The 21,860-nt window shown below is 34.1% G+C and overlaps 1 protein-coding gene across 1 annotated transcript in view; it reads left to right on the top strand.

The window, feature by feature from the left end:
* Positions 1-21,860, top strand: part of LOC107715538 (pre-B-cell leukemia transcription factor 3-like) — a 44,180-nt gene that overhangs the window by 18,780 nt on the left and 3,540 nt on the right. Inside the window, exons 3-8 of the mRNA XM_016521690.1 lie at positions 9,678-9,919; positions 10,453-10,643; positions 16,000-16,135; positions 19,677-19,842; positions 20,257-20,334; positions 20,927-21,036. Coding sequence (XP_016377176.1) covers positions 9,678-9,919; positions 10,453-10,643; positions 16,000-16,135; positions 19,677-19,842; positions 20,257-20,334; positions 20,927-21,036 — 923 coding nt within the window. The remainder of the gene's footprint in view (positions 1-9,677; positions 9,920-10,452; positions 10,644-15,999; positions 16,136-19,676; positions 19,843-20,256; positions 20,335-20,926; positions 21,037-21,860) is intronic.

The raw sequence follows: 21,860 nt of genomic DNA on the forward strand, positions 1-21,860 counted from the left end.
GTACCATTTATTGATAAATTCTGCGCATTGTAAACTGTGGGACCTTTCTGTGTCTGTCCAAGAATATGAAGCACCAGCCCTGCTGTTAAAAACACACATCTCCTCCCAGGATGCTGTTCTTGTGAAGAGCTTGAGCGTTTCTGACCTGCTGTTAATTAGCCGTGATCTGCTGGAATCTGCTGGAATCTTCAAATGTTTTATATTTCTGAATGACTGTTAATGTGTTGCTACAGAGCTTCTGGGTTGTTTTGTTTATGTGGTTGCTATGGTGTCTCAGGTTGTTGTTAGAGTGTTGCTTATGGATTCTAGTGTGTTTATATTTGGTTGATGATCTGCTGGAATCTTCAAATGTTTTATATTTCTGAATGACTGTTAATGTGTTGCTACAGAGCTTCTGGGTTGTTTTGTTTATGTGGTTGCTATGGTGTCTCAGGTTGTTGTTAGAGTGTTGCTTATGGATTCTAGTGTGTTTATATTTGGTTGATGGGGTGTTTTGAGTTGTTGCTGTGTGGTTGCTATTGTGTTCTATTTTGTTTCTAGGGTGTTGCTATGTGATTGATAGAGTGTTTTGGGTGGTTTCTAGGGAGCTTATATGTGGTTGCAGTGGTGCTCTGGTTTGTTTCTAGGGTGTTGCTATGGTGTTCCGGATTGTTGCAAGGGTGTTCTTATGTGGTTTCTAGAGTGTTGATATATGGGTGATAGGATGTTTTGGATGGTTGCTATGGGTTGTTGCTAGTAGGGCTGCACGATTAATCGAATGTGATTGTCATGCGCATCTTGTTAGTAAAGCCGGTTCTGTGATTAGTAGTAAATCTCCAGCACGTGCTTTCAGATGGAGCAGCGTTTACTACACAGAGCCGTGGTTCACTGACAAGCTACGCAAAATCGCGTTCATAATCTCAGACGATTTAATCGCGCGATTATGAAATCAAAGAAATGCGATTATGAAAGCTGTTTATAGTGCAGCCCTAGTTGCTAGGTTATTGCTATGTGGTTTCTAGGCTATGTGGTTTGTGGTTTTGATATGTGGTTGCTGTGGTGTTCTGGCTGGTTTTTAGGGTGTTGCTATGTGGTTCTAGGGAGTTCTGGGTTGTTTCTAGGGTGTTGCTATGTTCTGCATCCTCAAGTCTCTTTAATTTTTGAAAGATATGTAAGGTATGGCTCAGATGATTTTTTTCTCTGATTTTTTTGTCTGCAACACATAACTGAAATGTTGAAACTCAACAAGTATAGCATGATTTGATGGACCAATGATTTGTTTAAAATGAATGACTATGCTTCAGTTTGAGCAATAGTAATAGTGATGCTTGACTTAGGAAAAACATTTTATTTATGCTTTATTTTGTAATTATAAAATCTCTATTGCAAATGACTTTTGACACAGTCAAAAATAAATGCACAGAATTGATTGATGAAAGCAGCTCAAATTTCATCCAAATATTAAACCAGTATGAACTGAATATAAATGATCACTCTTGCATTTGATTGACAGATTTAACTTCAGTAAGGAGAAGACATGTATTGTGATGTAAATTCACACGCTTCGAAGCGTCTCTGAGAGCTTAACCACGGTGTGTCCTGTGTGGAAACCTGCAGCAGCCATTTTCCTGTTGATTTGTGATGAGCTTATGTGAGAATAATTAATGCCAATTATCTCTTAATTACAGTGATTAGAGCCGCAGCTGTAAGATCCTCATCTTGTAGTGAAGAGAGAAACTGATGCGCTTTAAACGGTTAAAGTCGCCCACAGTGTGTGTGTGTGTGTGTGTGAATGAACTGACCGATAAATGTGGGAGATAGCGCTGAAATGAGAAAAATTGATTATTATTAAATCACCTCAGCTCATGAACGTCATTCACTTTTAGAAAGATCCAGTCAAATGAATGGAGAACATGACAATCCCTTGTTTCATTTCATTTTCATTAAAGATCAAGTGTGTTATTGAATAGTAAAAAAAAAGTTGAATAAATCTGAATAGTAAAAAATAATTAATTCATTAATTCATTAATTCATTCATTCAACTGTTTCATTCGAAAATTCTCGTGCACTTTTTAAGCTTGGTCTGGATAAAAACTGCCTAATTTCACACTATATTGTAAAAAAAAAAAAAAAAAAAACCTTAATAGAATATTAAACCAGTATGAACTGAATATAAATGATCACTCTTGCATTTGATTGACAGATTTAACTTCAGTAAGGAGAAGACATGTATTGTGATGTAAATTCACACGCTTCGAAGCGTCTCTGAGAGCTTAACCACGGTGTGTCCTGTGTGGAAACCAGCAGCAGCCATTTTCCTGTTGATTTGTGATGAGCTTATGTGAGAATAATTAATGCCAATTATCTCTTAATTACAGTGATTAGAGCCGCAGCTGTAAGATCCTCATCTTGTAGTGAAGAGAGAAACTGATGCGCTTTAAACGGTTAAAGTCGCCCACTGTGTGTGTGTGTGTGAATGAACTGACCGATAAATGTGGGAGATAGCGCTGAAATTAGAAAAATTTATTATTATTAAATCACCTCAGCTCATGAACGTCATTCACTTTTAGAAAGATCCAGTCAAATGAATGGAGAACATGACAATCCCTTGTTTCATTTCATTTTCATTAAAGATCAAGTGTGTTATTGAATAGTAAAAAAAAAGTTGAATAAATCTGAATAGTAAAAAATAATTAATTCATTAATTCATTAATTCATTCATTCAACTGTTTCATTCGAAAATTCTCGTGCACTTTTTAAGCTTGGTCTGGATAAAAACTGCCTAATTTCACACTATATTGTAAAAAAAAAAAAAAAAAAAACCTTAATGAGAATTTTTTTTATCCTGTAAAATATCTAAACATCCATTAAGGCTTGTTTGAATGTATTTTTCTTACCCATAAATTGTTTAAAAATGGAATTAAACAAACAAACAAACAAATAAATAAATAAATCTTGGCCTGGCCTAACGCAAAATTTCTAAATTGCACACTTAAAAAAAATTTCTTTTTGTCTTTTTATCCTGTAAAAATATCTAAACTACATCTAAACTATTAATTAATATATATTATGAAAGATATTGAGACTTGTTTTCAGAGAATCAATCCTAAATTGTTCTCACCCAATTGGCAAACAGTTAACAAGCAAGCAAATAAATAAATAAATAAATATGTACATATTAAATAAATACAAACAAAGAAATAAATCTGATCAAATGCAATTTAAGAAATTTATTTTTCTTTCCCAATATATCTACAACCAACTAACTAACTAATTACTAAATAAATAAAGAAATAAACAAATAAATCAATCAATCAATCAAATTCAAGATTTTGTTGTTTTTGTGCCAGACACACGCTCTAAATACTATGTCACATAACTCAGAAAACACAGCTGAATATATGTTTATGGTAGTGGATATTTCGTTTTTCTTCTGTTAAGAGCCTCAAACAAAACTCTTAATATTAATAAAAGATTTCACCACTAACCCGGTGAATTTTCTGTGACTAGTTTTCTCAGAAAAGCTCTTAGTATCAGCTTTGTAAACATAAATTTGTTTCCTGGCTGAGCCTGTGATTTTGTCAAGTGTTCAACTTCTTACACTCAGTTTGCCGCAGGATTTGTTAATATAGCTGATGTTTGGCAGCAGCAATTACAGCTTTAATCTGAGGGTATTTTCGAGCTATATTCATCCAAATTAACCAGTATGACTGAAAGACTATTTAGAATACAAATTCTAATTAGCAAATTATGAAGCTTAAGCCCACACAAGCAGGTTTTAGTAACAAAGTGTGAATAAATGAGGACAAGGCATCCATACTGCTTTCTAGAAAACCGCATTAAATGCCTTAAACTACCCAGCGGGCGTCTATTTTCTGACATAAAATGGTTTAATGTGAAAAAAACTCTCATTTTATTTCGGTAGCCGTTGGTATAAGCCAACTTATTTTCGATCCCGGTGCTAATTAGGAGCAGGAGAGCAGGCTATGGCTTTGAGAAGATTTTCTGAGCTCGTCGTGGGAGAGGGAACGCCGTCTATTAGAGGCTTTATATATCAAATATGTATTTCAGCGATTGGTTTTGCTCTGTGAAGAAATCCAAAACCACCCACAGCTCCCTCCAGCTGTACAGTAACTCGGGTTTAAAACTCTTATTTAAAACTTGTGGTGTTGCTGGTCAAAAATGGCTGGCCTACTAAACATTATACATACATTTCTCATTATGTTTGTTTTCTTTTAATTTTTCACAGGTTTTGCATTTCTTTTTGAAACCTCATTGGTTTCAAAGTGGTTAAATTTTTGTAATTTTGTTACATGCCATTGCTATTTTTATCCGTTTTTGTTTAATTAATATTTCTGCACAGCTTTCATTTTTATTTTGGCTTTAGTTTTAGTGATTTTAATACTTCAACTTATTTCAAATATTGCCAAAGCAACATTTCTAATTTACGTTTAAGTTCTAATATTTATCATTTATTTAAGCTTTATTTCAATTACCGAAAATGATTTTTAATAGTTTTCGTTTTCGTTAACAACACTTGTTGCTCAGAAATGTAAAAAATTAGGGCTGTAAATCTTTGGGTAGACAAATCGATTTGATTCACAACATAGGTTTTCAATTCAATTCAGGAACAAGTTTTGCAAATTCAGAATGATTACGTTTGTTTTTGACAATCAGATGTGGTTCGATTTTGATTAATGATTTGATTCTGTATTTTACAATCGCATTCATAGGATTATGTAAATTCTTCGAATGTGTCTTAGGTAAGAAAAAGACACTTGAGAACTATCTAATATTGTTTATTGCAAGAAAATTGAAAGTAAGCATTATTCTGCATGTAAATTTGTACATGCAGGCCACTTATATAAAAATCTTTAAAAAACAAAAACTAATAAAAATGACAAAAAGCACATAACAAAACTACTAAAACTTAAACTAAAATCAAAACTGAAAATATAAAAATAAAAGCTAATTCAAAATATTTCTAAATACTATAATAATATATAATTATCAATACTAAAATAACACTGCTAAAGTCTTAGATTTGACCCTGTGTGTCTCTAAAGCGTAACACTGCAGGAATGTTTCTTCAAAACACTGTAAATTAGCTCCGAAAAATACCTCGTATCCCCCACCACAACACCAAATCCCAGACGCTGATGTATTCCTGACATGCCCAGGCAACTTCCAAGAGTGATTAAAGATGATTATTGGAAGTCTTTGTTTGACTAATCCAGATTAATGCACTTGTGCTTGAACTCATGTGAGCTTCCAGCAGCCAGTAGATCCTGCAAAAGGACTTAAAGATCACAAAGGTTGCGTGAGGTAATGGAGGTCATGGATTTCTGGGATTTATTCTGTAAGGTCTCGGCCAGGGTAGCTGAGGTTTAAACCAGACCATCTTAATCTACAGCAATCATCTGATAAAAACACAGCACGAGCCCAAAACCTGCCATTCATCTCCTCACATGCAGCATTTTAATACAGCATTCAAGTAATTTTTATTTTTTTTGTGTGTGTGTGATTTTGCAGTACAAAAGGCTAGATGACTACAGTTTCTGAAGAAAACAGTGTTTGTCCATGAAAAACTTGTAACCACAAAGCTGCCGATAGTGGCTGCTATGCATTTTTGGTGGTTGCTAGGGTGTTGCTAGGTGGCCCAAGTACATTTTAATGGAGAAATTTTAAGAATTCTAATTTTCTTTGATTTGAAGCAACCGATTTTGTTATAGAGATAACCTACAGTCAGCCATTAATTTTTACAAAATAAACTCAAACAGGTTATTCTGGACCCTAATGTGCCACTTACCAAATAAATAAATGCATGGACATGAAATATTGATTTGCACAGATGTATATCAGTAGCATTAACAGTGCAACAACAAAGTTTAATATTTAGTTTTGTTCAAATTGCTAACAATAAGTAGAGAATTAGTGATAGTAATGATTAGCAAGCACCACTAATTAAATCAAAAATCAAAATATTTAAAAAATTTCATTTTCAGAATCCTGTAAGACTGCTAATGGATTTCTGACTAGATCTAAAAATGCAGAACCAATTAAAAGGGACAGAATAAAACCCTTAATTCTAAACAAATTGCATTTTCAGTTGATCTTGTAGGATCATATTTGTTGTTTACATGGTTATTATTTGATCCTTTTAGGATTGGTATCAAATTATAATAATATATAATAAATTATGATTCTAGATTCGACTATCAAGTCAAATTATCCTAAATAAGACAGCAAAAGAAAGTTTTTTTTTGTAAACAAACAAAAAGCATTCATGGGTCAAAGACGTTAAGATGTCCACATCAAAAGAAATTTACAAAAGTGATTTTATGTCCATAGAAAGCACATTAAGTGTAAGTAAAGTGTCTACTTTTAAGGTTTCAAATAAGGTTTTGGAGGGAGAAATGTCAAAATTTGGTTGAAATAAAGTTACATTGTCATTCAGTGTAACTATAATAAATTATGATTTTAGATTCGACTATCAAGTCAAATTATCCTAAATAAGACAGCAAAAGAAAGTTTTTTTTTTTAAACAAACAAAAAGCATTCATGGGTCAAAGACGTTAAGATGTCCACATCAAAAGAAATTTACAAAAGTGATTTTATGTCCATAGAAAGCACATTAAGTGTAAGTAAAGTGTCTACTTTTAAGGTTTCAAATAAGGTTTTGGAGAATAAAATGTCAAAATTTGGTTGAAATAAAGTTACATTGTCATTCAGTGTAACACAATATTTATGTAAAAATTCAAACAACATGCTAAAACTAAATTTCAATTAAATTAAACAGAATTGTTTTTTTATTTATTTGGGAAAAACAACAACAATTTAAAGCAATATTACACTTATCGTTTTTATGCTTAAACCCTTTTTCGTCTTTGACCCTCATACATGCACAGCGTGCATCATTACATAATGTACAGTCCTCATGCACAAAAATCAGTTTTATCCCAAACAAATAGACAATATCAGGCACTAATGTTTGCGTAAGAGTCTGTGTGGAGAGCTTGATGTGAGGTGTCAGGTGGAGAAGTTAAATTGGCAGCCGCTTCAGCAGCACACAGCTGTTTCAGCCTGTTTACACACAATCAGACCTCGGTCTGTCATCAACATCTTTTTACACATCAGGCAAACAGAGGATGAGGACCATAGCAATATAGAAAAATCTCTGTCTTTTTTATGTATGATAACCCTGGCATTATCTTAATATTATCTTTTTATATAGACAAATAGATAGATTTAAGAATTAAAATTAATTAATAAAAAAAAACGATTATATTAAAACAAATATTCACGTGTGTGTGTGTGTGTGTGTGTAAAATTTATTTTTTAATTAATTTATATATATAAATATATATTAAACCATGGTATCGCCACAGTTATTGTTTTCCGTGGACATATGTGGAATAATTCAGACATCACTACAGTCATGAATTCGTTTGTTTCTCTATGTGTACATGCACCTCTCTGTCGATCCTGTTCCCGTTAACTAATTAGACGTCTGCTTAAACTGAGAGCCGCTGTCTTAGAGATGCATTCCATGCGATGTGCTCTGTGCTGAATTAGCATTTCTGTGCCTGAGGTCTAAATAGGGAATGTGGGTACCTTTACTATTTTGTTGCCATTAAAAATGAAAGCGACCCCAAAGAAACGTAAAGAGATGAAACCAAAATGAGATTAAGAGCAGAGCAGAGCAAAGAGCATGCTTTCTCTACTCACTCCTTCCATCTCGCATTTGTTTGCCTTTGTCTCCTGTGCTTTAAATGTCATCTTGCATTGACCTCATGAATACTGTGTGTGTGTTTCTGGAGGGCAGTGCGTGTGTGTGGATCTTATCCTAGTCATTCTGAGCAGCTGTGGTGTGTTTACAATCTTGTCCTCGGGTTTTTTTTTTGAAAGAGCATCTTCAAAATCACCTAAAACTGCAGGACAATGGCATTGCACTTCCTCAGCAGAGAGTTTAATTGCTCTTTCATAGCTTTTTTAATGCACACTAATGTTTCTTTAAGTATCAGCATTCTCTAAAACACTAATGAGTCAATAGCTAACATCCAGTAAGAGTATAGACAGGGTGCGAACTATGGGGGAGCTAGGGGGAGCTCGGCTCCCCTTAATAAGACATGGGCTCCCCTGAAAACGTGATTTGTGAAATTTTGGGGGGTCTCAAAAAAATATTGACAATGTGTTATTTTGACGTGCAATTTCAGTTTTGTGTAATGTGATCATCATGGATTATTATGTGTAAAATTGCAAAAAATATCATTCATTCATGCATGAAGGCGATTTAAACCTAATTCACTTCAATACCGCAAGCGCAAACCCCCCCATAAAAAAAAAACAAGCGGGCTCCCCCAAAGTCCACGGTATAGCTCATGTTCGTAGAAAAAATATAAACGTTGGACTCTGGTCGATTTTGTGTTAAGGAGCATGTTATTCGCAATTATGTGTTGTGGCTGGGTGGTTATAGGTCTGCGTGACTCTCGATGTCTTAGGTCTAATTGAATGTAGGAATTATGGTATTCTTCTGTAGCCTGACGACGAACTTTAACCATTGTTCATGTGAACTCAAAGACAGCCTGATGCTTTGTTTATAGACTATTTGTGGGTGGCTGTTTGTTGTTTCACCTATCAATTCGTGTCGATAAAGTATAATATAGTAAATCCTGTATAGTGATTGTGATTGAAGTCATTGTAAGCCCTCTTTTGAGGCACGCGCAAGCGATTTTTTTTTTAATGATTTTCCATGAAAATGACATATACAGTATATGTTATTTTTTCTCCTGTGCTTACATGACCATCCACTCTGCTGACTGCAAAATCAAAAATCAAACGTGAAGTGCCAAAAAAGTGGAATTAAAGGCGGTCGTGTTGGGTGGCCGCTGAAGCACATCTTAAGGGCTCACGGCGCTTTTATTCCACCCACCTCAGTGAAGAGACCTGCCACTGTCAATCATTCTCTTGTAGTCAGCGCTGGCACAAACACAGCTCGACCCCTGATTAACAACGTGTCATAGCAGACTAATCCTGCGCCGTGCGTTAATGGCTGAGGACGTGAGGGGCTTGCAGTTCTGCGGTGGGCCTGTCTAGGAAGAAATAACTGGCTATCTGAAACCTGCTTTGGGAGGTCCAGCTGTTCAAGAAATTGTCTTTGCATGTCTGAATGTGTTTTTACACCAGCTCTATCTCACACTTTTTGTCTTGCCGCAATTGTTAAGTCGACATTGCACATCTTATTTTTTTTTATCTCGTTAAACAGAATCCTTTTTCCTGTAAAAATAAGATTTCATCATCATTTACCCTCATGTTGTTCCAAACCAGTGTGCTGGAATTTTTTCTGTGAAACACAAAAGAAGAAATTTTGAATCTTTACCCAGTTCATACTGACCACGGCCAACAGGCTAAAAAAACAACAACAAATAAACACACACACACACACACACATAATCATTATTGAATATATCATATAGAATATTGAATTGTATTTATAATTGGGTTAACAATTACATCATAAAATTTTAAACGACTGTATGCATGTATGTATGTATGTATATACAGTGGGTACGGAAAGTATTCAGACGAACCTGTTTAAGAGAAGACGCACCTGAAAATAACCAAATATAAAGATGTAGTTCTTGTCTATTGCATATTTTTATATTTAAATTGCTTATTTTCCGTATGTGTTGTGGCAGGTCTCAGTATCCGTGGCAGTCAGGATGAAGATCCTCCGGACCCTCAGCTCATGCGTCTGGATAACATGCTGCTGGCAGAGGGCGTGTCCGGACCAGAGAAGAGGGGCGGGGCAGCGGCGGTTGCTACGGCAACAGCAGCAGTGGGAGTGGGAGCTGATAACTCCATCGAGCACTCGGACTACAGAGCCAAACTCAGCCAGATCAGACAGATCTACCACACCGAGCTGGAGAAATATGAGCAGGTCTGTACACCTGTGAACAACCCGCAATCCATCAGGAATATACGGCTGTATCAGAAAAATGAGTATCGCTAAAATCAATCAGACATCTTGGCACTGCTGCTTTGTAAAGTAGCTTGTTACTGGAAAAAGTACACTAGACTTTTGTAATTTTTCTCTTTTTTAATATTATATTTATGTTTAATAATGATAATAATATTTTGTTTAATATAGTAACTTTGAAGACCTCAAGATCGCTTTACAAAAAGTAGAAAAATATCACACAGCAAGACAATTTATACAAAACAATACAGAACTATACAGAACATTTATTTTATCTATTTCTTTTATTTCCAGATAATAATTTTAGTGATTCAATTTAACTGTTTCAGTTAGCTGCCAAGGCAGCATTTCTCATTTTCATTCAAAATTTTTCATTGAATAGTTCCATTTTATTTTATTTCAGCTTAATTTCAGTTAACAAAAATGTTTTCATAGTTTTAGTTTTAGTTGATGTCTTTGCATTATCAGTTATGAGTAATTTGATTGGTTCACAGGCGTGTAATGAGTTCACTACCCATGTGATGAACCTGTTGAGGGAACAGTCTCGCACGCGACCCATCTCACCCAAAGAGATCGAGCGCATGGTGAACATCATCCACCGCAAATTCAGCACCATCCAGATGCAGCTCAAGCAGAGCACCTGCGAGGCCGTCATGATCCTCAGGTCTCGCTTTCTCGACGCCAGGTCAGAAACTGTGTGAAACACATTTACAGTCATGCATTTGCCAGACAATTGTATCCAAAACATCTTGCATAAAATGTATTGCCTGCATCTTGCCAGTATATATGTTTAGAAAAGGTGTGTTTTTTGTGATTTTGACAAGCTATTAATATTTTGAATTAGCTTTTATTTTAATATTTAAATTTTTAGTCATTTTGTTATATGCTTTTGACAGTTTTCTGCTTTTTTATATTACAATTTAGGTGTAATTTATTTTTATATTTAAGTTTTAGTTTTAGTTTTATTTATTTATTTTCTATCCAACCCATCTTGCATAACCTTTAATCCATGCACTTTGCCAGTATATGTGTTTCCTTACATGAATGAGGTGCAATCTACAATACACTTCGTTCAAATAGGTTGTGTTTTTTCTAGTATTACTTATATATTACTAGAATGTACATTTCCTGAAGAAAATGTGAGTGGTGCATGCAGTGGCAAAACTCAGCACTTAGTTGCTAGGGTGTTGCTAAGGTGTTCTGGGTGGTTGCTAGGATGTTGCTAGGCGATTTGCTAGGGTGTTATGAGTTGTTGCAAGGTGGTTGCTGGAGTGTTCTGGGTGGTTGCTATTGTGTTGCTACGCGGTTGCTAGGGTATCCTGAGTGGTAGCTAGGTTGTTGCTACGCGGTTGCCAAGGTGTTCTGGGTGGTTGCTAAGGTGTTCTGGATGGTTGTTTGGGTGTTGCTAGGCAGTTTCTATGGTGTTCTGGGTGGTTGCTATGGTGTTGCTAGGCAGTTGCTAGGATATCCAGAGTGGTTGCTAGGCAGTTGCTATGGTAACATGGGTGGTTGCTAGGTGGTTGCTTGGGTGTTCTGGGTGGTTGCTAGGGCTTTGCTAGGGTGTTCTAGGTGGTTGCTATCGTGTTGCTAGGCGGTTGATAGTTGTCACAGATTGTTACTATGGAGTTTTGTAGAGTTCTTAGCCTGATTTAGCACTTAGCTAACATGACACTTCTATCCAAAGATATCCCTTTTGATCTGTTTAAATGGAAGTCTATGGGGTGGTTGCTAGGCTGCTGTAAGTGGTTGCTAGGGTGTGGCTATGAAGATCATAGGTCATTACTTATTGGTTACTTGAAAAGATAAGTCAAATGTACATATCTAGTTTTTATTACCGTAATATTCTGAATTACCCAATTTTTTACATTTTCAGTTTAGTTTAATTTTTAGTAATTTTGTTATATGCTTTGTCAGTTTTCGTTTTTATATTATTATTTAGGTTTAATTTACTTTTTTCTGTTGTAGGTTTTTTTTTTTTTTCAAATCATCTTCCACAACATTTGATGCATGCATTTTGCCAGTATATGTGTTTCATTATGTGAATAAGGTGCAATCTAGACCTCATTTAAATAGAAAAGGTGTTATTTTAGTATTATTTATATATGCTTTTATATGCTTATATGCTTTTGTCAGTTTTCAGTTTTTATATTATTATTTAGGTTAAATTTTTTTTAAAGTTTTTTTTTTCTTAACATCTTGCGTAACATTTAATGCAGGCATTTTGCCCATACTGTATATGTGTTTGCTTATGTGAATAAGGTGCAATCTATATAATACACCTCATTTACATAGATTTAGCGTAGATAATGCTTGGATTAAAGGTGGTTAGTGAATAAGCCCCAGGTATCTGCTCTAAAATACAAAGCTCAAAACTGTTTAGTGAATTCAAACATAATTTTGTCCCAAAGAGACTATCCTACTAATAATACACTGCAAATAGCTTTAGATAATAAAGCATTTAAAAAAAAAAAAATTATTTTTATTTATTGTGTGTCCGTGTTTTTACACAAGTAGGTGTTTTTGCGAGTGTGGGTTTGTTTCTGACTGTATTGGGTGTGCTGAGAGTGAGGCGTGTGTGAACGTGTGGGTGATGTGGTAATATTTTAAGGTCTTATGAGTGTTTTGCTTAAACTGGCAGAAGGATAAATTGAGTGGGATTGGGAAATTTGCCAATTACTGCCGGTTGGTTTGCAAGGGCAGGAGTTACTTAAATCAAAGAGTATCGTGTTGCTAGGCGGTTGATAGTTGTCACAGATTGTTACTATGGAGTTTTGTAGAGTTCTTAGCCTGATTTAGCACTTAGCTAATCACTATTAGCATGCAGCTATTCACTGCTAGCATGTGTAGCATGCATGATGGAAGTCCTGTTTGCTAGCATGCGTCAAAAGAGCAAAACCCCCATGACACTCCTATCCAAAGATATCCCTTTTGATCTGATTAAATGGAAGTCTATGGGGTAGTTGCTAGGCTGCTGTAAGTGGTTGCTAGGGTGTGGCTATGAAGATCATAGGTCATTACTTATTGGTTACTTGAAAAGATAAGTCAAATGTACATATCTAGTTTTTATTACCGTAATATTCTGAATTACCCAATTTTTTACATTTTCAGTTTAGTTTAATTTTTAGTAATTTTGTTATATGCTTTGTCAGTTTTCGTTTTTATATTATTATTTAGGTTTAATTTACTTTTTTCTGTTGTAGGTTTTTTTTTTTTTCCAAATCATCTTCCACAACATTTGATGCATGCATTTTGCCAGTATATGTGTTTCATTATGTGAATAAGGTGCAATCTAGACCTCATTTAAATAGAAAAGGTGTTATTTTAGTATTATTTATATATGCTTTTATATGCTTATATGCTTTTATCAGTTTTCAGTTTTTATATTATTATTTAGGTTTAATTTTTAAAAAAAAATTTTTTTTCTTAACATCTTGCATAACATTTAATGCAGGCATTTTGCCCATACTGTATATGTGTTTGCTTATGTGAATAAGGTGCAATCTATATAATACACCTCATTTACATAGATTTAGCGTAGATAATGCTTGGATTAAAGGTGGTTAGTGAATAAGCCCCAGGTATCTGCTCTAAAATACAAAGCTCAAAACTGTTTAGTGAATTCAAACATAATTTTGTCCCAAAGAGACTATCCTACTAATAATACACTGCAAATAGCTTTAGATAATAAAGCATTTTTTAAATAAAAAATTATTTTTATTTATTGTGTGTCCGTGTTTTTACACAAGTAGGTGTTTTTGCGAGTGTGGGTTTGTTTCTGACTGTATTGGGTGTGCTGAGAGTGAGGCGTGTGTGAACGTGTGGGTGATGTGGTAATATTTTAAGGTCTTATGAGTGTTTTGCTTAAACTGGCAGAAGGATAAATTGAGTGGGATTGGGAAATTTGCCAATTACTGCCGGTTGGTTTGCAAGGGCAGGAGTTACTTAAATCAAAGAGTAAATTCTGCATAAATCTGCTCATCAGAAACTATTCAACTGGAATGCAAATGAAGCAAACAGTGATTGGTGGGCTCAGTGATGACATCATAAAGAGAGAGAGTGAGAGATTGGCTGCTAAAGTCAGATTTAATCTAGTCTCACTGTTTTAAGCGAATACGTTTTTATGCCACATCAGGGAATGTTTATTGGATACAACCTAATGACAGTGGCTGACCTATAACTGCCAATAATATATACATGCAATAATTTATACTTTAAGTATTGTGGTATAGTTATGGTACCTACCAGCAGGGAATCGTTGGATCATGCTAATCAGCTAAAAACAATTTGCTGTTTTCTTACTTAGCAATTTTGTCTTGTTTTCCATTATAAATATCGAAACATTTTTAACCTTCACATTGTGTTTTGGTCATTTTAAGCCAGAAAGGATTTTCTTTTTCCTGAAAATGCTAGTTAACGTTTGTTATCACATTGAACTAAAACGTCCTAACTTTGTCCACACCAGTGTTTAACAACTAACTGGATCATTTTTGATACTTTTTGGGGACTTTTTTCCCCCTACGTTGTTACACTTCTGTTGTTCCTGGTCAAAAATGACCAGCCTACAAAAAAACTGCTTATAAATGTAATTGATTGAATTCTACAGGATTTCCGGGAGACGTGCGTGTCACGTTCTTTAAGGTTCCGTCTGGAAACAAAGATGCCGTGACGCCAAACCCCCTCACAAAAGAAGAAAGTCGTAGTGTTTACAACTGTGACGACGAGCGCTTATCAGGATCAACTAGTGATAAACCAGAAAATCGTATTACTAGTGATTATATTTATGATTTTTCAGCTATTTTGACAAAAATCATGCTAAAAGCTTTAATTTCTCATTGTTGCAGTTGGACTGATGCTCCATGCCATGCTTAGTTCCTCATTTTGCCTTTGTTGTGCTTGGCCCCTTAATTGCTGCTTGCATATACTATTTCATATACTATTGTAGTTTTTATTAATATTTTATATTAGCTTATTTTTTATATTTTCAGTTTAGTTTATGTTTAGTAATTTAGTAATCAGTTTAGTGATTGTTATATGCTTTTGTCAGTTTCCGTTTTTTTAATGTTACTATTAATTTTTTTCTTATGTCTTTGTTACATCTGAGGTGTTCCCAGTAAAAATGACCAGCCTACAAAAATGCTTATAAATTTCTCATTATGCTACATTATCAACAAATCTTGGATTCAATCATTTTATCATGATTTCATAGCATTTCTTTTTTTGGAACTGATTGATTGAAGACCTCACTGATCTGAACTTATGCACCTCAATTTTTGAGCGAGCACTGGCAAAATTATCCACAAATAATGTTTTTTTTTTTTTCACTCAAAGAATGAGGCGCATAAGCTCAGATTAATGAGGCATATGATGAATCAGCTCCAAAAAGAAATGTTAAATCAGTGCTAATTGAAAGAAAACATTTCAAATATTTTTAAGAAATCAAATATTTTGTGATAATATAGTGTAATGGGAAATTTACAAGCAATTTTTAAAAGGCCATTTTTGACCAGGAATACCAAATTACTGTAGGTAAAGGATTTTCAGCACAGCAGAAGGGTTAAAGCAAGATATATTTCTGCTCAACCAGAAAGATACATTTCTGCAGATTGCTTTGGATAAAAGCATCTGCTAAATGATTAAATGTAAATGTACATTTACTTGAGAAATGAAGCGAGTTTGTGCTTAAAACAAGGGGAAAAAAATCTGCCAGTGGGGTTAGAACTTAATTAAAAGAGAAAACAAGAATATCTTTCTGACCCTATTGACAGATGTCTTTTCTTGTTTCAGCCGTAAAATCACTTCATTTTGATAAATTATTCAGAAGCCAAGACTTAATATTTTATGTCATTTTACTTCTCAAGTAAATATCGCTTTAATTTAAGAATGTACTGAAAAACTAAACAAAAATACTGAGGAAGAAAGGCATTTTTTGCAGTGATGTTGCTAGCAGAAATACACACTTCAGCTTTAATAACTTTTAATATTATATAAAGATATTGAAACGGTTGAGGATCTAACAATACTAATGATTCCTCTTTCTCCAGGAGAAAAAGGCGCAACTTCAGCAAGCAGGCGACAGAGATTCTGAACGAGTATTTCTACTCTCACCTCAGTAACCCGTATCCCAGCGAAGAGGCCAAAGAGGAGCTGGCCAAAAAGTGTGCCATCACTTTGTCACAGGTCAGTCTGTCCTCCTGTAGTCCAGATCTCGGACGATACTGCGCACACGAGCCTTCAGCTGTCAAACAAGAAGATTTTATTCACAACCTGAGCAAAATAACTAACAAATTTGTTAGAGGCGGTCTGTGACACTGTGAAGGTGCAGAACATTTGGCTCAAAATAGTGATGAAGCACAGTGCCCAGTAACATCTCAACACGAGTGTGAAGTGATTTAGACCGCAACAGTGAGTACCCAGTTTTCTGCCGCATGGATCCTGGAAGTATTTTCCCATTGAGATTTCAGAAAGTTTCTCAATAAAGTTCAAATAGAGTTTAGTAGATGGCTCACAACATCACAACATTTGTTTTGCAAAAGGTCTATTTTTGTGTACAAATGTGCAAAAATGTACTTTTTTATAGGAATTAAAGAGCTACTACAACCGTAAAGAATTGCAAACAATTTATTCGGTTCAGTTGGTTGTTAACACAACTACAGTCTTCATCCTCCAATGCTACAATTTCCCATATTAACTAACATTAAGTAGGTGGCTAGTTAGTCTGAGCCTCAGTCCGCACACCTTTGAGCAAGTAAACTATATAGATATCTATGTGCAGAATTGTATATTAGACTCTGAATACTGAACTAATTAGTAATCATTACTTTTAGTCAGGTAGAAATCCAAATCATAAAGTCTGTTTCTGCTCATTTTCAGATAAATCCACCCCTAAATGAGACACAAACAAAATGAACTGTAGTTGCATGAGAGAGTATAATATTATATACTTATATAGTATTAGTATTTTGAATTAGATTTTATTTGTATATTTTGTTTAATGTTTAGTCATTTGATATGTGCTTTTGTCATTTTTATGTTTTTTTATAATCTAAATATTTTTCATTTATTTTGATTTTTATTTATATTTAGTTTTATTATATTTATTTATATTTAGTTTTTAGTTTGATATTTTCAGTTTTTATTTGAATTTTAGTTAAAGTTTTAGTTATTTAATATGTGCTTGTCATTTTGATTTTTAAAATTCTAAATATTTTAATTTATTTTTTAATTAAAATATTAAATTTATTTTATAAAAAATATTAAATATCAAATTTTATTTGTTTGAATTAGCCTTTAACATATACCGTATTGTCCCGAATATAAGACGATATTTTTTTCTTGGAAATACATCTGAAAAAACGCGGTCGTCTTATATTCAGGGTCTAGACTTTGACATGTCAATAATACACCCACAACAATAGGTGGTGCCAAATACGCATAAAACGAGTGTGCCATGAAATACGTAATGTAATGGTGTTGTAAAGATCGCGAGTAAAAACAAACCTTACAGCTGCATGAGTCGTGACTGTCACGTTAGCCTGATGGCACCAAACTCTCTTTGTGATTTTAAAACGTAAGACTGTACCCAGATTTGAAGACTACAGTAAGATTTAACTTCTACTGTTAATAAGATTTTGGTAGGCTACTATTAGATGGATAGCCTAAATGTCCTAATTCAGATGGGCTATTTTATTTTATTTTATTTTTTTATGGTATATCAAAAAGTTTATATTTTTTAAATGTGATTGTTGGTACATTTTACCAGTTTTTACCATACTTTCAAAACAAAAATTAAAATAGGAAAAATATGCAATATGAAAATAATTGAAGACAAAATGTGTTTTACTGAGAAAAAACAAGATTTGGTTTTTAAAAAGCCTTTTTCCAAAAGGTACATCTGGAAAAAGGGGGGTCGTCTTATATTCGGGCCAATACGGTATACATTTTTTTTGTAATTTGAAATGTGCTTTTGTCTTTTTCATTAGTTCGTTTTTTTTATTTCAGTTAGTAATTTTAGTACTTTAACTTAAACACGTTTCATTTTCACTTAGTTTAAATTATTTATGCATAACATTTAATTTATATTAGTTTTATATAAGTTAATTTATATTTTATTTCAGAATTATTTTAATTAACAAAAATTATGTTTTTTTTTGTTGTTGTTGTTTTTTTTTTATAAAAGCAACACCGCTAGTAACTAGCTAACGTTACCTAGAAAAACTACAAACACAACCCTCCTTACAGCAATTACCATTTCCACAGTAATAGCGGCTTCAGGATTGTGGGTAATGTAGTACGTTACAGGAAACTTTGCAATATATTACTGTAAAAAATGATTTTTCAAAGTTGTAAATAAAACAGATTATTGATTTTATTTGTATTAAAATACAGTTTCAGCCTTTTTTTTTTCAGTGCAGAATCATAAAACTCATTTTATTTTTAATGATCATAAAAATCATAAAGAGCTCATGGAAGCTCATGAAAAAGTCACAAATAAAATCACTCTGAAGGGCATTTTTACTTCCAGAACCCGACTGTTGCGCTCGAGTGAGATGGACACACTTTATGAATATTCAGCCTGTTTTATGTTTGTGTAACGGGTGGGTGTGTACAGGAAGTCGTTACTGTAAAAAAGCCCCTTCTTTTTGTGCCCTTTAGGGGAAGGGAAGCACCATCACTGTGTCACAGGTATGTCACTAAAACATCCGTCCGTCCGCTGTGTTGTCTGTCGATGTTGGTTGCAGTGGCAGCCGTGTCTCTGTGTGCTGAACAACAATCGATGCATCATATAGTCATTTATTCAGCAGCTGGAATTATTCTTTACGGCCATAAGACACACACACACACACACACACACACACACACTCAGCCAACCATGCATACATTTCCTCACCACTGCCAACAGTTACATGCTTTCTTGCACTTGGATGGTGTCTTCTGGCTGTCTTTTATTGGATCCTGAGATTATGACATCAGCGAGGCGTTTTATAGCGCTTCTTGAACTATTCTGCCTCCCATTGGCAGTTTAAGGCCTGTTTGGAGATATTTTATGAAGGAGCCATTGCTTGGGGTGGATGTAATTTTAATATGTCTGGGTTTGCAGCAACGTTAATGTTCTTTTGCAAAAGGTTGGTACATTTACAATGTCTTACAAATGTATGAGAATAACAGTCGTTGTAAAACACATAAAAATACATGCATTTTTCAGAGAAGCCGTGAACGTTTGGCTTGCAGCACATATTTCACTGGACTCTGCAATGAAGAAACATGTTTTTTATGAATTATATGAGAGCAACAAATTTTTTTTTTCATTATCGGGGGGGGAAATGTGATTAATTTCAATTCAAATAATGTTACAATGCAAAAAATTTAACCGTCCGACTCCTTAAAGAGGCATCATTCTCTTCATGCAAAATATATATTTTTTTTTTTCTTTTGATTTTGTGGTAAAAAAAAATTATAGTATAGTATTTTATAATGCATATTATATCATTTTTATAGATTAATTTCAATTCAAATAATGTTACAATGCAAAAATTTTAACCGTCCGACTCCTTAAAGAGGCATCATTCTCTTCATGCAAAATATATATTTTTTTTTTTCTTTTGATTTTGTGGTAAAAAAAAATTATAGTATAGTATTTTATAATGCATATTATATCATTTTTATACTATTTCCTCATAATATTCATCCACATTTGCTTCTCTCTCTTTCTCTGTCTCAGGTTTCTAACTGGTTTGGTAATAAACGTATTCGCTATAAGAAGAACATCGGTAAATTCCAGGAGGAGGCGAATCTGTACGCAGCGAAGACGGCAGTGACGGCGACTCAAGCTGTAGCGGCCGCTGTACACAACAGCCAGACCAACTCGCCCGCAACGCCCAGCTCTGGTACACATGAACGAGATCATTGGAGAGACCACCGGGGCTAGTTGTCACAAATCTTATATCTCAGGTTTTGAGTCCAGTAGCACAAATACTTGTTTTCTCCAACATTTGTTGCCCAAAACAATAGTATTCTTAAATTAATAGTCAATCATCTTCAGGTAAATGACCTAAATAACCTGTTGTGACAACGTGCCCTGCTATAGGGGACGTATGGGGTATTAAATTAAATGTATCTTGTTTACTAAGCAATAACAGTGGAAATGTAGACGTAAGAATAAAAACTGTGATAACTAGCCCCGGTCGCCCTTATATTGCAGATAGAGTTGTTATAGTGCAATTATTGGGTCTTGAACATGCGTTTTTGAAATAAGTAATTAAAGAGTTTAAACGAGTTCAGTTCTGTCATTTTCTCTACAGGCTTTCAGATGAAAGATGAAGACTTTCACTTGGATGCGGGAGAAGATAAAAATAATCTGTTTAACAACATGTTCACGGGTATGTTACAGTGTTTAGTGCTTTAGTGTCATTTGAGATACTATTATAGTTTTATTCATATTTAGATTTTTTTTTCTGTTTGCATTTTTAGTCATTTTGATGTTTTTGTCATTTTTATTAGTTTTTTGATGTCTATATAGTTTATATTATTTTTTATTTAATTTCAATTGTTGTAGTACATCAAGTTAAATTAAATTAATATTTATTCATTCATTCATTATTTCTTTCTTTTGGCTTTCTTGCGGCTTTAGTTTTTATGAACTATAATAGCCCTGGACTTGCAGACACTTCCTGTGATGATTTGTTATAAAATTACAGTGAACTTCCTCTGTCTGTGTTCTGTTCTTCCCATTCAACACTCCCTCACTGTTCAACTTTGTGTGTTTATGTACATGCATATACATTGGCTCAAAAAAAAAAACATCTGGAAAATTATTTTAACATGCATGTCATGCTTAAAAACGTCAAAATTCCTTATATCACAGGTAAAATGATCAAACCAAGTGGCATCTGCAAACAAATAATGCTAGAGCTTTTCTCAGAACTAGCGTTCACAGACTCACAGTTCCTCTTTCTCTCCGTCTCTCTGTAGGTTCTTCGGGTTCGTATAGTTTGCCGGGTTCAGGAGACATTTTTATGAGCATGTCCGGCCTGAATGGATCCTACCAGCCAACCCAGGTCCCCAACACAGGACAGACACAGGTATCACACACACCAACATAGATACAATATATACTGTATAATTTATATACAACATATATAAACAACAATAAAATAATTTACGACACACTGTAAAAAATGATTGTGATTTTAACAGTAAAAGACTGTAAAAATGCTACAGTAAAAACCTATTAACTGCTTAACAGTAAGTTTCCATACTATATTCGGTGAATAAATTTAATTACATTTAATGTAATTTTACAGTAAAATACTGTTAAAAATACGGTTTTTGGAAGTGAAAAAGAAAAAGTCATTGTATAATTTAGAGTGACAAACTGTAAATTGACACTCCCAGAATTCCCTGCATGATGTTTTTTTGTTGAAATAACATGTTTCTTCTTAGTTTTTTCTTATCAGTTGTGTACATTAGGGTTTAATCGTACATCTAATGTTGTTAAATTAATGTTTATTGCATTATTTCAGTATCATGCGTGTCACCATGATGGGGTTTAGTGTTTGTGTGAACGACACTGTGCACCTTCTATATATAAGTATTGCCCTCCTCAGCTCGTAGAAAAGCTGTTTGTGATGAGCTTTGGTTCATCATGTGACTTTCTCATCACCACCAGTTTTTGGTGGTTATCAGTGCATTACAATGATTCAAAACAGATATTAACACTTCAATATGTTGGTTTATTAACATTACATCAGTTAATGAAATACGGTATTTTATTGTGAATTTAAGTTAAAGGCATAGTAAGTGATTTTTCAAAAACACTTTATAAAACTGATTCGGGCCGAATCGCAAAACAAACTTGTAGCCAATCAGCAATAAGGGGCGTGTCTACTCGTGATGTGGAGGAGAG

This window comes from Sinocyclocheilus rhinocerous, unplaced genomic scaffold (assembly GCF_001515625.1).
Source record: "Sinocyclocheilus rhinocerous isolate Xijiao unplaced genomic scaffold, SAMN03320098_v1.1 scaffold2765, whole genome shotgun sequence".
NCBI classification, from domain to species: Eukaryota; Metazoa; Chordata; class Actinopteri; order Cypriniformes; family Cyprinidae; genus Sinocyclocheilus; species Sinocyclocheilus rhinocerous.